Here is a 14530-nt window from a genome sequence, read left to right as displayed (position 1 = left end):
GAAACTCCTCACCCTGGGCTTCAAGGCTGTCCATCACCTCGCCCCCTCCTACCTCACCTCCCTTCTCTCCTTCTACTGCCCAGCCCGCACCCTCCGCTCCTCCACCACTAATCTCCTCACTGTACCTCGCTCTCGCCTGTCCCGCCATCGACCCCCGGCCCACGTCATCCCCCGGGCCTGGAATGCCCTCCCTCTGCCCATCCGCCAAGCTAGCTCTCTTCCTCCCTTCAAGGCCCTGCTGAGAGCTCACCTCCTCCAGGAGGCCTTCCCAGACTGAGCCCCTTCTTTCCTCTCCCCTCGTCCCCCTCTCCATCCCCCCGTCTTACCTCCTTCCCTTCCCCACAGCACCTGTATATATGTATATATGGTTGTACATATTTATTACTCTATTTATTTATTTATTTATTTATTTTACTTGTACATTTCTATCCTACTTATTTTATTTTGTTGGTATGTTTGGTTCTGTTCTCTGTCTCCCCCTTTTAGACTGTGAGCCCACTGTTGGGTAGGGACTGTCTCTATGTGATGCCAATTTGTACTTCCCAAGCGCTTAGTACAGTGCTCTGCACATAGTAAGCGCTCAATAAATACGATTGATTGATTGATTGAGAGCAAAGCACAGTTCTAAGTGCTAGGGAGATTACAAGGTGATTGGGTTGTCATCATCATCATCATCAATCGTATTTATTGAGCGCTTACTATGTGCAGAGCACTGTAGTAAGAGCTTGGGAAGTACAAATTGGCAACATATAGAGACAGTCCCTACCCAACAGTGGGCTCACAGTCTAAAAGACTGTCCCACATGGGGCTCACAGTCTTCATCCCCATTTTCCAGATGAGGGAACTGAGGCCCAGAGAAGTGAAGTGACTTGCCCAAGGTCACCCAGCTGACAATTGGTGGAGCCGGGATTTGAAGCCATGAACTCTGACTCCAAAGCCCGGGCTCTTTCCACTGAGCCACGCTGCTTCTGAGCAGCACCTGGGGTGCTCAGAACGGCTCGTTCTGAGACTTTAAAGGAGCAGTTGCTCTCTAATCGGGGTTTTTCTCCTTCTCCCCTCCTTCCGCATCAGCCACAGTTACCTGCCAAGACCTCTGTCCTCTCAAAGATGCTCTCATGGGTAGCGCTGGCCATGGCGACTTTGTTGGACACATCTCCCCCCTCCAAGGCTGGGGATTCCTCGAGCGGGATCTCGTTCCCTTCCACCACCTTGGGGTCCTCAGGATCCTGGTTTCTGGACTCCTCATCAGGGATGCGATTATCCATGGTGGTCTGAACAATAATAAATAAAATAATCATCATTCATAATCATTCATAATCATCATTCATAATCATCCTCTTCCTCCCTTCAAGGCCCTACTGAGTGCTCACCTCCTCCAGGAGGCCTTCCCAGATTGAGCCCCTTCCTTCCTCTCCTCTCTCCATCCCCCCATCTTACCTCCTTCCCTTCCCCACAGCACCTGTATATATGTATATATATGTTTGTACATATTTGTTACTCTATTTATTTATTTATTTATCTTGTACATTTCTATTCTATTTATTTTATTTTGTTAGTATGTTTGGCTTTGTTCTCTGTCTCCCCCTTTTAGACTGTGAGCCCACTGTTGGGTAGGGACTGTCTCTATATGTTGCCAACTTGGACTTCCCAAGCGCTTAGTACAGTGCTCTGCACACAGTAAGCGCTCAATAAATACGATTGATGATGATGATGATGATGATGACCATTCGGTACTTGAAAATTCACCACGGGCCAAGCACCGTGCTAAGTGTTGGGGCAGATTACGGGATAATCCAATCAGACGGTCCTCGGAATTCTGTTCCCGGACTCCACGTCAGGGACGTGTTTATCCGTGGTGGCCTGAACAACAATAATAATAATAATAATTTGGTATCTGATCATTTACTATGTGACAAACACTGTGCTAAGTGTTGGGGTGGATACAGGATAATCCGATCAGACAATCCTCAGAATTCTGTTCCCGGACTCCTCATCAGGGACGTGTTTATCCATGGTGGCCTGAACAATAATAATAATAATAATAATTTCATTCATTCAATCATATTTATTGAGCACTTACTGTGTGCAGAGCACTGTACTAAGCACTTAATTTGGTATTTGATAATTTCCTGTGTGCCAAGCACTGTGCTAAGTGTTGGGGCAGATACAGATCGGGCAGATCCGATCAGACAGTCCTCAGAATTTTGGTCTCAGACTCCTCGTCAGGGACGTGTTTATCCATGGTGGCCTGAACGATAATAATATAATAATAATTTGGTATTTGATCATTTACTGTGTGCCAAGCACTGTGCTAAGTGTTGGGGCAGATACAGAATAATCCGATCAGGCAGTCCTCAGAATTTTGTTCTCGGACTCCTCGTCAGGGACGTGTTTATCCATGGTGGCCTGAACGATAATAATACAATGATAATAATAATTTGGCATTTGATCATTTACTATGTGCCAAGCACTGTGCTAAGTGTTGAAGTAGGTGCAGGATAATAATGATGGCATTTATTAAGCGCTTACTAGGTGCAAAGCACTGTTCTAAGCACTGGGGAGGTTCATGGTTATCAGATTGTCCCATGTGGGGCTCACAGTCTTAATCCCCATTTTATAGTTGAGGTAACTGAGGCCCAGAGACGTGAAGTGACTTGCCCAAAATCACACAGCTGACAATTGGCAGAGTCGGGATTTGAACCCACAACCTCTGACTCCAAAGCCCGGGCTCTTTCCTCCGAGCCACGCTGCTTCTCCAATCGGATAGTCTCTATCACAGACTCACAGACTAAGGGGGGAGGGAGAACAGGCACTGAATCCCCATTTGACAGACGAGGAAACCAAGGCACAGAGTAATTAAGTGACTTCCCCAAGGTCACCGGGTAGGTAAGTGACGGAGCCGGGACTAGAACCCAGGTCTCTTGACTCTCTGTCCTATGTTCTTTCCACTAGGCCACACTGCTTCTCCCTCTTCTAGACTGTGAGCCCACGGTTGGGTAGGGACCGTCTCTATATGTTGCCGACTTGTACTTCCCAAGCGCTTAGTCCAGTGCTCTGCACACAGTAAGCGCTCAATAAATACGATTGAATGAATGAATGAATGAACTAGACGGTGAGCCCGTCGTTGGGTAGGGACTGTCTCTATATGTTGCCAATTTGTACTTCCCAAGCGCTTAGTACAGTGCTCTGCACACAGTAAGCGCTCAATAAATACGATTGAATGAATGAATGAATGAACTAGATGGTGAGCCCGTCGTTGGGTAGGGACCGTCTCTATATGTTGCCGACTTGTACTTCCCAAGCGCCTAGTACAGTGCTCTGCACACAGTAAGTGCTCGATAAATACGATTGAAAGAATGATTGAATGAATGGGGTAACCCAGGAATGGACTTTCCCGAGTGACCGGTCCAGTGCTTCCCACCCGGAATGATTGACCAAAGTTCCCGGGGACGCCCGGAGCGTTTAAGGAGCAATGGGCCGGCTCTCCTGGGGGGTGACCTCCCAACAGGGAAACTGGGGGGGTCAGAATGAGCCAAGGAATCCAGAAGCACGAGGTGTGAGGGCATTGGGGGCACCTGTATATATGTATAAATGTTTGTACATATTTATTACTCTATTTATTTATTTATTTATTTATTTTACTTGTACCTATCTATTCTATTTATTTTATTTTGTTAGTATGTTTGGCTTTGTTCTCTGTCTCCCCCTTTTACTTGTACTTCCCAAGCGTTTAGTACAGTGCTCTGCACACAGTAAGTGCTCAATAAATACGATTGATTGATTGATTGGGGGGCTGAGACGTGGAGAAGGCGGATGGCAATCAATCAGTCGTATTTATTGAGCACTTACTGTGTGCAGAGCACTGTCCTAAGCACTTGGGAAGTCCAAGTTGGCAACATCTAGAGACAGTCCCTACCCAACAGCGGGCTCACAGTCTAGAAGGGGGAGATGGACAACAAAAGAAAACATATTAAGCAAATAAAATGAATAGATGTGTACAAGTAATCACAGTCTAGAAGGGGGAGACAGACAATAAAAGAAAACATATTAACCAAATAAATAGAATAGATATGTATAAGTAAAATAGAGTAATAAATACATACAGACATATATACATATATCCAGGTGCTGTGGGGAAGGGAAGGAGGTAAGACGGGGGGGATGGAGAGGGGGAGGAGGGGGAGAGGAAGGAGGGGGCTCAGTGTGGGAAGGCCTCCTGGAGGAGGTGAGCTCTCAGTAGGGCCTTGAAGGGAGGAAGATCCCCTGGGCATCCCGTTTCGATCCCGTCTCTGTTCCCTCGCCCACTAGCCCCAGCTGAGCACCAGCGGTGGTACCTACTTCTGGCTTCTCTGTTAGGTAAGTCTTCTCCTCTAGCTCGGTGTATTCTGTGGAGAAAAAGGACAGAGTGTGAGATCCCAGGGGCTAGGTAGGAACTTTAAGAATAATAATAACAATGATAGCATTTATTAAGCGCTTACTACGTGCCAAGCACTGTCCTAAGCTCTGGGGAGGTTACAAGGTGATCAGGTTGTCCCACGAGGGGCTCACAGTCTTCATCCTCATTTTACAGGTGAGGTCACTGAGGCGCAGAGACGCTGCTACTTTAGTAATAATAATAATTTTGGCATTTGTTAATCAATCAATCAATCGTATTTATTGAGTGCTTACTGTGTGCAGAGCACTGTACTAAGCACTTGGGAACTACAAGTTGGCAACATATAAGCACTTGTTAAGCACTTACTATATGCCAAGCACTGGTTAGAGGGCTGGGGGAGATACAATAATAATTATAATTTAATAATTTTGGTGTTTGTTAAGCGCTTACTATGTGCAAAGCACTGTTCTAAGCGCTGGGGAGGTTACAAGGTGATCAGGTTGTCCCACGGGGGGCTCACAGTCTTCATCCCCATTTTACAGGTGAGGTCACTGAGGCGCAGGGACGCTGCTACTTTAGTAATAATCATAATTTTGGTATTTGTTAAGCGCTTACTACGTTCCAAGCACTGGTTTAAGCACTGGGGGAGATACAATAATAATAATAATTTAATAATTTTGGTGTTTGTTAAGTGCTTACTACGTGCAAAGCACTGTTCTAAGCACTGGGGAGGTTACAAGGTGATCAGGTTGTCCCCCGGGGGGCTCACAGTCTTCATCCCCATTTTACAGGTGAGGTCACTGAGGCGCAGAGACGCTGCTACTTTAGTAATAATAATAATTTTGGTATTTGTTAAGCGCTTACTACATTCCAAGCACTGGTTTAAGCACTGGGGGAGATACAATAATAAGAATAATTTAATAATTTTGGTGTTTGTTAAGCGCTTACTATGTGCAAAGGACTGTTCTAAGCACTGGGGAGGTTACAAGGTGATCAGGTTGTCCCACGGGGGGCTCACAATCTTAATCCCCATTTTACAGATAAGGTAACTGAGGCACAGAGAAGTTAAGTGACTTGCCCAAAGTCACACAGTTGAAAAGCAGTGGAGCCAGGATTTGAACCCATGACCTCTGACCCCAAAGCCCAGGCTCTTTCCACTGAGCCACGCTGCTTCTCTTGTACTAAGCACTGGGGAAGATACAAGCTAATCAGGTTATTAATAGTAATAGTGGTATTTGTTATGTGCTTTCTGTCTGCCAGGCACTGTACTGAGCAGTGGGGAAGCTAATCAGATTATTAACAATAATAATAATAATTGTGGTATTTGTTAAACGCTTACTACGTGCCAGGCACTGTATCGAGTGCTGGGGAAGATACAAGTTAATCAGGCTATTAATAATAATAATTGTGGTATTGGTTAAGCACTTACTATGTGCCAGGCACCATACTAAGCACTGGGGTAGATACAAGATAATCGGCTCGCTCCTGGCTCAGTCCAGGAAGCCCCTGCATCCGCCTGGACACTTGAACTAACCCACATTTGCCAAGCTAGCTCTCTTCCTCCCTTCAAGGCCCTACTGAGAGCTCACCTCCTCCAGGAGGCCTTCCCTCATCTGTAAAATGGGGATTAAAACTGTGAGCCCCCCGTGGGACAACCTGATCACCTTGTAACCTCCCCAGCGCTTAGAACAGTGCTTTGCACATAGTAAGCGCTTAATAAATGCCATTATTATTATTATTATTATTACCACACTCAGCCCCCTCCTTCCTCTCCCGCTCCTCCCCGCTCCATCCCCCCCGCCTTACCTCCTTCCCTTCCCCACAGCACCTGGATCTATGTATATATGTTCGTATGTATTTATTACTCTATTTATTTTACTTGTACGTAGCTATTCTATTTATTTTATTTGGTTAATATGTTTGGTTTTGTTCTCCGTCTCCCCCTCCTAGACTGTGAGCCCGCTGTTGGGTAGGGACCGTCTCTAGATGTTGCCAACTTGGACTTTCCAAGCGTTTAGTACGGTGCTCTGCACACAGTAAGCGCTCAATAAATACGATTGATTGATTGATTGATTGATTGAAGGGTAGGGACAAGGAATCAGGCCATCGGGAATGGGGTTGGCTCCCTCCGGCCGTGGCCCACTGGCCAAATCTTGTCCCGAGCAAACCCGTAGCCCGGGACCCTGGGCTCGTCTTCTGCCAACTGCCCGTCCAGACCCGCGGGGCGGCCACTCGCTCCCCTTCCCTCCTCCCCACACCCACACATGCTCCACTGGTTTTACAGGCAGTACTTTTCCTTTGCAAAACACCCTCCCTCCCCTCGCACTGGGTGCCAAAAACCAGAGGGAGGAGGTTTTTACTTCATGGTATTTGTTAAGCGCTCACTACGTACCAATCAATCAATCAATCAATCGTATTTATTGAGCACTGCACTAAGCGCTTGGGAAGTCCAAGTTGGCAACATCTAGAGCCGGTCCCTACCCAACAGTGGGCTCACAGTCTAGAAGGGGGAGACAGACAACAAAACCAAACATATTAACAAAATAAAATAAATAGAATAGATAGGTAAAAGTAAAATAAATAACTAGAGTAATAAATATGTACAAACATATATACATATATCCAGGTGCTGTGGGGAAAGGAAGGAGGTGGGGCAGCAGGGATGGAGAGGGCGAGGAGGGGGAGAGGAAGGAGGGGGCTCAGTCTGGGAAGGCCTCCTGGAGGAGGTGAGCTCTCAGTAGGGCCACAGTACCAAGCACTGTGAAAAGCCCTGAGATAGATCTAAGCTAATCAGGTTGGACTCAGTCCCTGTCCCACGTGGGGCTCACAGCCTTAATCCCCACTTTACAGATGAGGGAACTGAGGCAGAGAAGTGAAGTGACTTGCTCAGGGTGGCCCAATCAATCAATCGTATTTATTGAGCGCTTACTGTGTGCAGAGCACGGTACTACTACTACTACTACTAATAATAATAATGGCATTTATTAAGCGCTTACTATGTGCAAAGCACTGTTCTAAGCGCTGGGGAGGATACAAGGTGATCAGGTCGTCCCACGGGGGGCTCACAGTCTTCATCCCCATTTTCCAGATGAGGTAACGGAGGCCCTGAGAAGTGAAGTGACTTGCCCAAAGTCACACAGCTGACAAGTGGCGGAGCCGGGATTTGAACCCATGACGTCTCATGGTGTGCATCTAGCTTTATTTCTATTTATTCTGATGACTTGACACCTGTCCACATGTTTTGTTTTTCTGTCTCCCCCTTCAAGACTGTGAGCCCGTTGCTGGGTAGGGGCCGTCTCTCTATGCTGCCGACTTGCACTTCCCAAGCGCTTAATACAGTGCTCTGCACACAGTAAGCGCTCAATAAATATGATTGAATGAATGAATGAATATAGCATTAATTCTATTTGTTCTGACGATTCTGACACCTGTCTACATGTTTTGTTTCGTTATCTGTCTCCCCCTTCTTGACTGTGAGCCTGTTGGTGGGTAGGGACCGTCTCTATCTGTTGCCGACTTGGACTTCCCAAGCGCTCAGTACAGTGCTCTGCAAGCAGTAAGCGCTCAATAAATACGATTGAACAATAATAATAATAATACAATAATACGATTGAATAAATGAACTGAGCTGGTGGGGAGATGGCCAGGAGTCCCCCTGGGACAGAGCTAACACGCTGCCCCTCCCTCTGTCCCCTTCCCATCCCTGGCTACCCCAGTCAATCAATCTATCAATTGTATTTATTGAGTGCTTACTTGTGTGCAGAGCGCTGTACTAATCAATCAATCATATTTATTGAGCGCTTACTGTGTGCAGAGCACTGTACTAAGCACTTGGGAAGAACAAGCTGGCAACATATAGAGACAGTCCCTACCCAACAGTGGGCTCACAGTCTAGAATTAAGTACTTCCTACGAGCTAAGCACCGAGGCAATAATCAATCAATCAATCGTATTTATTGAGCGCTTACAGTGTGCGGAGCACCGTACTAAGCGCTTGGTAAGTACAAGTTGGCAACATATAGAGACAGCCCCAACCCACCTCCCCACCCTCGGTGCCCCCAGACTCCGTACCCTCATCCCCGGAGCCCGACAGCTCGAAGTCCTCCGGGTGGGAATCACGGTCCAGCCAGGTTTTTCCAACATCCTCATCATCCGGCAAGGCTCCGGAGTAGTACCTCGTATCATAGAAATCCTGGGGGTCCATTACCTCAGTTTCCCGAACCTGGAGGGGGAAACAAGAGTTGGCGTTAGTCGAACCAAGGCCTCCAAAGGTTAAGGCGCCTTGCTGCTCTCAGTCGGGGGGTGTCTGAATTGATTTCTAGACTGTGAGCCCACTGTTGGGTAGGGACCGTCTCTGTATGTTGCCAACTTGGACTTTCCAAGCGCTTAGTACAGTGCCCTGCACACTGTAAGCGCTCAATAAATACGATTGATTGATTGCCTCAGTGCTTAGCTCATAGGAAGTACTTAATAAATACCACAGTGGCAGGTAGGCATGATATTTATTAAGGACCCATCAATCGTATTTATCGAGCGCTAACTGTGTGCGGGGCACTGTACTAATAATGGTATCTGTTAAGCGCTTAGAACAGTGCTTGGCACATAGTAAGCGCTTAACAAATACCATTATTATTATTATTATTATTACTACTATCGAGAAGCAGCGTGGCTCAGTGGAAAGAGCCCGGGCTTTGGAGTCAGAGGTCATCATCATCATCATCAATCATATTTATTGAGCGCTTACTATGTGCAGAGCACTGTACTAAGCGCTTGGGAAGTACAAATTGGCAACGTATAGAGACAGTCCCTACCCAACAGTGGGCTCACAGTCTAAAAGGGGGAGACAGAGAACAAAACCAAACATACTAACAAAATAAAATAAATAGAATAGATAGGTACAAGTAAAATAAATAAATAAATACATAAATAGAGTAATAAATATGTACAAACATATATACGTATATACAGGTGCTGTGGGGAAGGGAAGGAGGTAAGATGGGGGGCATGGAGAGGGGGACGAGGGGGAGAGGAAGGAGGGGGCTCAGTCTGGGAAGGCCTCCTGGAGGAGGTGAGCTCTCAGCAGGGCCTTGAAGGGAGGAAGAGAGCTAGCTTGGCGGATGGGCAGAGGGATTGGGGGCATTCCGGGCCCGGGGGATGACGTGGGCTGGGGGTCGATGGCGGGACAGGCGAGAACGAGGTACGGTGAGGTCATGGGTTCAAATCCAGACTCCACCACTTATCAGCTGTGTGACTTTGGGCAAGTCACTTAACTTTTCTGGGCCTCAGTTACCTCATCTGTAAAATGGGGATGAAGACTGTGAGCCCCCCATGGGACAACCTGATCACCTTGTTAACCTCCCCAGTGCTTAGAACAGTGCTTTGCACATAGTAAGTGCTTAATAAATGCTATCATTACTATGTATTATGTAATACTACTACTACTATGTAATACTATGTAACATGTAATTACTACTACATATAGTAATAATGTAGTAGAAGCAGCGTGGCTCAGTGGAAAAGAGCCCGGGCTTTGGAGTCAGAGGTCATGGGTTCAAACCCTGGCTCCACCAATTGTCAGCTGTGTGGCTTTGGGCAAGTCACTTCACTTCTCTATGCCTCAGTTCCCTCATCTGTAAAATGGGGATTAAGACTGTGAGCCCCCCGTGGGACAAACTGATCACCTTGTAACCTCCCCAGCGCTTAGAACAGTGCTTTGCACATAGTAAGCGCTTAATAAATGCCATCATTATTGCTATGTGCCACTGTTCTAAGCACTGATAATATTGATGATGGTATTTGTTAAGCGCTTACTATGTGCCAAGCCCTGTTCTAAGCACTGATAATAATGATGATGGTATTTGTTAAGTGCTTACTATGTGCCAAGCACTGTTCTAAGCACTGATAATAACGATGATGGTATTTGTTAAGCGCTTACTATGTGCCAAGTACTGTTCTAAGCGCTGGGGAGGTTACAAGGCGATCAGGTTGTCCCACGGGGGGCTCACAGTCTTCATCCCCATTTTACAGATGAGGGAACTGAGGCCCAGAGAAGTGAAGTGACTTGCCCAAAGCCACACAGCTGACAATTGGCAGAGCCGGGGTTTGAACTCATGACCTCTGACTCCAAAGCCCGGGCTCTTTCCACTGAGCCATGCTGCTTCTCATTAGAAGAGGAGAGGAAAAAGGGGGCTGAGGACCACCGTGGGAGAAGTGGGGGGCGGGAATTCCCACAGTTATGCAACGGATGAACCACCTGAATGCCAAATCCACAGATTCCAGTGAGGGGCTGGGAATTCCAGCAGCAACAGCTTCTGATTCTCCAGCCATGAAGTCATCCCACAGGGAGTGTTTTCACCTCTTCCAGTCCTCCCCACCCACCAGGAGCAGGAATTCCCCATGCAGGCCCAGGGCAGAGTCACCCCCGCTCACCCTTCATTCAATCCATATTTATTGAGCGCTTACAGTGTGCAGAGCACTGGACTAAGCGCTTGGGAAGTCCAAGTTGGCAACATATAGAGACGGTCCCGACCCAACAGCGGGCTCACAGTCAACCCAGTGAGGGGCTGCTCTCTGGAATGGAGGGAGGGAATGGGGGGTGATGATGGATATGTTTGTACGTATTTATTACTCTATTTTATTTGTACATATTTATTCTATTTATTTTATGTTGTTAATATGTTTTGTTTTGTGGTCTGTCTCCCCCTTCTAGACTGTGAGCCCGCTGTTGGGTAGGGACCATCTCTAGATGTTGCCAACTTGGACTTCCCAAGCGCTTAGTACAGTGCTCTGCACACAGTAAGCGCTTAATAAAGACCATTGAATGAATGAATGAATGAAAGCAGCGTGACTCAGTGGAAAGAGCCCGGGCTTTGGAGTCAGGGGTCATGGGTTCAAATCCCAACTCCGCCACATGTCTGTTGGGTGACCTTGGGCAAGTCACTTAACTTCTCTGAGCCTCAATTACCTCATCTGTAAAATGGGGATTGACTGTGAGCCCCACGTGGGACAACCTGATCACCTTGTATCCCCCAGTGCTTAGAAAAGTGCTTTGCACATAGTAAGCGCTTAACAAATGCCATTATTATTATTATTATTATTATTATTATTATTTGTTAAGCACTCACTATGTGCAAAGCATTCATTCATTCATTCAATCGTATTTATTGAGCACTTATTGTGTGCAGAGCACTGTACTAAGCGCTTGGGAAGTCCAAGTTGGCAACATATAGAGACGGTGCCTACCCAACAGCGGGCTCACAGTCTAGAAGGGGAGACAGACAACAAGATAGAACATATTAACAAAACAAAATAAATAGAATAAATATGTAAAAATAAAATAAATAGAGTAATAAATATGTACAAACATATATACAGCACTGTTCTAAGTGCTGGGGAGGTTACAAGGTGAGCAGGTTGTCCCATGGGGGGCTCATATGGCAACATATAGAGACGGTCATTCATTCATTCAATCGTATTTATTGAGTGCTTACTGTGTGCAGAGCACTGTACTAAGCGCTTGGGAAGTCCAAGTTGGTAACATATAGAGACGGTCATTGATTCATTCAATCGTATTTATTGAGGGCTTACTGTGTGCAGAGCACCATATAGAGATGGTCATTCATTCATTCATTCAATCGTATTTATTGAGCGCTTACTGTGTGCACAGCACTGTACTAACCGCTTGGGAAGTACAAGTTGGCAACATATAGAGACGGTCATTCATTCATTCATTCAATCGTATTTATTGAGCGCTTACTGTGTGCAGAGCACTGTACTAAGCGCTTGGGAAGTACAAGTTGGCAACATATAGAGGCGGTCATTCATTCATTCATTCACTCGTATTTATTGAGTGCTTACTGTGTGCAGAGCACTGTACTAAGTGCTTGGGAAGTCCAAGTTGGCAACATCTAGAGACGGTCCCTACCCAACAGCGGGCTCACGTCTAGAAGAGGGAGAAAAGCCCGGGCTCTTGCCACTGGGCCACGAGGTCGCGGCCCTGCCCGACTCATTGGGTCAGGGGGCAGGGGTGACTTTGGGCGCTGCTCTGGACAACAAGTGTATAGAAGTGGTGTTCCCCTTTAAGAAACAACCACAGGAAAATGGTGCCAGCCAAGCCTCTGACCCCATTACATATCTATTCTATTTATTTTATTCTGTTAGTATGTTTGGTTTTGTTCTCTGTCTCCCCCTTCTAGACTCTGAACCTGCTGTTGGGTAGGGACCGTCTCTATGTGTTGCCGACTTGTACGTCCCAAGCGCTTAGTACAGTGCTCTGCACACAGTAAGCGCTCAATAAATACGATTGATTGATTGATTGATTAGGGGAGGTGGAGGAAGCTTCCCAGGATGTTTATTTGTGGGGAGAAGGCAGGCAGGGCCCCCCAGGACGGCCCCTTTCCCCTCCACACCCCATTCACTGCCCCTGCAGCCTAAAAAGTTGCTTGGGCAGGGACCACCCAGGAGCCTGGCAGGCATCTTTGGCTCTCGGGACCGGGCTCTGCTACGCACATGCTCCGGCTTTGCCCTCTACGGTGGAACAGGGCCCATCCTCGTCGCAGTTGAGCAGGTGAGGTCAGGAAAGCGGCAGCTGCCAATCACCCGTCTTCTCACACCCCCAGCCCCCTGGGGCATCCACCATTTGTAATAATAATAATAATAATAATGATGTCTCCTCTCTCCTCTCCCCCTCAATCCATCAATCGTATTTATTGAGCGCTTACTGTGTGCAGAGCACTGTACTAAGCGCTTGGGAAGTACAAGTCGGCAACATAATATATTTTTTATGTTTTGTTCTCTGTCTCCCCCTTCTAGTCTGTGAACCCGTTGGTGGGTAGGGACCGTCTCTCTATGCTGCCGACTTGCACTTCCCAAGCGCTTAGTCCAGTGCTCTGCACACAGTAAGCGCTCAATAAATACGATTGAATGAATGAATGAATATAGCATTAATTCTATTTGTTCTGATGATTCTGACACCTTGTCTACATGTTTTGTTTTGTTGTCTGTCTCCCCCTTCTAGACTGTGAGCCCGTTGGTGGGTAGGGACCGTCTCTAGATGTCACCGACTTGTACTTCCCAAGCGCTTAGTACAGTGCTCTGCACACAGTAAGTGCTCAATAAATACGATTGATTGATTGATTGGTGGCATTTATTAAGCGCTTACTATGTGCGAAGCACTCTTCTAAGCGCTGGGGAGGTTACCAGGTGATCAGGTTCAAGGCCCTTCGGAGAGCTCAAGGCCCTACTGAGAGCTCACCTCCTCCTGGAGGCCTTCCCAGACTGAGCCCCCTCAGTCTGAACCCAGGCGGGCGAGACTGCGACTTCTAGACTTCTAGACTGTGAGCCCGCTGTTGGGTCGGGACCGTCTCTATATGTTGCCAACTTGTACTTCCCAAGCGCTTACTCCAGTGCTCTGCACACAGTAAGCGCTCAATAAATACGATTGATTGATTGATTGATTGATTGATTGAGGGCTCGGGTATCCCTCGGGGCAAGATGCCCTCTGAGGACCTTCTAGACTGTGAGCCCGCTGTTGGGTAGGGACCGTCTCTAGATGTTGCCAACTTGGACTTCCCAAGCGCTTAGTTCAGTGCTCTGCACACAGTAAGCGCTCAATAAATATGATGGATTGATTGATTGATTGAGGGCTCGGGTATCCCTCGGGGCCAGATGCCCTCTGAGGACCTTCTAGACTGTGAGCCCGCTGTTGGGTAGGGACCGTCTCTAGATGTTGCCAACTTGTACCTCCCAAGCGCTTAGTCCAGTGCTCTGCACACAGTAAGCGCTCAATAAATACGATTGATTGATTGATTGATTAATTGAGGGCTCAGGTATCCCTTGGGGCAAGAGGCCCTCTGAGGACCTTCTAGACTGTGAGCCCGCTGTTGGGTAGGGACCGTCTCTAGATGTTGCCAACTTGGACTTCCCAAGCGCTTAGTCCAGTGCTCTGCACACAGTAAGCGCTCAATAAATATGATGGATTGATTGATTGATTGAGGGCTCGGGTATCCCTCGGGGCCAGATGCCCTCTGAGGACCTTCTAGACTGTGAGCCCACTGTTGGGTAGGGGCCGTCTCTAGATGTTGCCAACTTGGACTTCCCAAGCGCTTAGTCCAGTGCTCTGCACACAGTAAGCGCTCAATAAATACGATTGATTGAT

The 14530-nt window shown here is 47.2% G+C and overlaps 1 protein-coding gene across 1 annotated transcript in view; it reads right to left on the bottom strand.

Annotated features, from left to right (window-relative positions):
• Positions 1 to 14530, bottom strand: part of SDC4 (syndecan 4) — a 42292-nt gene that overhangs the window by 4342 nt on the left and 23420 nt on the right. The window contains exons 2-4 of the mRNA XM_038750711.1: positions 8446 to 8596; positions 4339 to 4385; positions 1082 to 1271 (exon numbers count right to left, since the gene is read on the bottom strand). Of these exons, the coding sequence (XP_038606639.1) occupies positions 1082 to 1271; positions 4339 to 4385; positions 8446 to 8596 (388 nt within the window). The remainder of the gene's footprint in view (positions 1 to 1081; positions 1272 to 4338; positions 4386 to 8445; positions 8597 to 14530) is intronic.

This window comes from Tachyglossus aculeatus, chromosome 8 (genome assembly GCF_015852505.1).
Source record: "Tachyglossus aculeatus isolate mTacAcu1 chromosome 8, mTacAcu1.pri, whole genome shotgun sequence".
Taxonomy (NCBI): domain Eukaryota; kingdom Metazoa; phylum Chordata; class Mammalia; order Monotremata; family Tachyglossidae; genus Tachyglossus; species Tachyglossus aculeatus.
The sequence above is the reverse complement of the archived record's forward strand: the minus strand, read 5'-3'. Positions and strand labels throughout refer to the sequence as shown.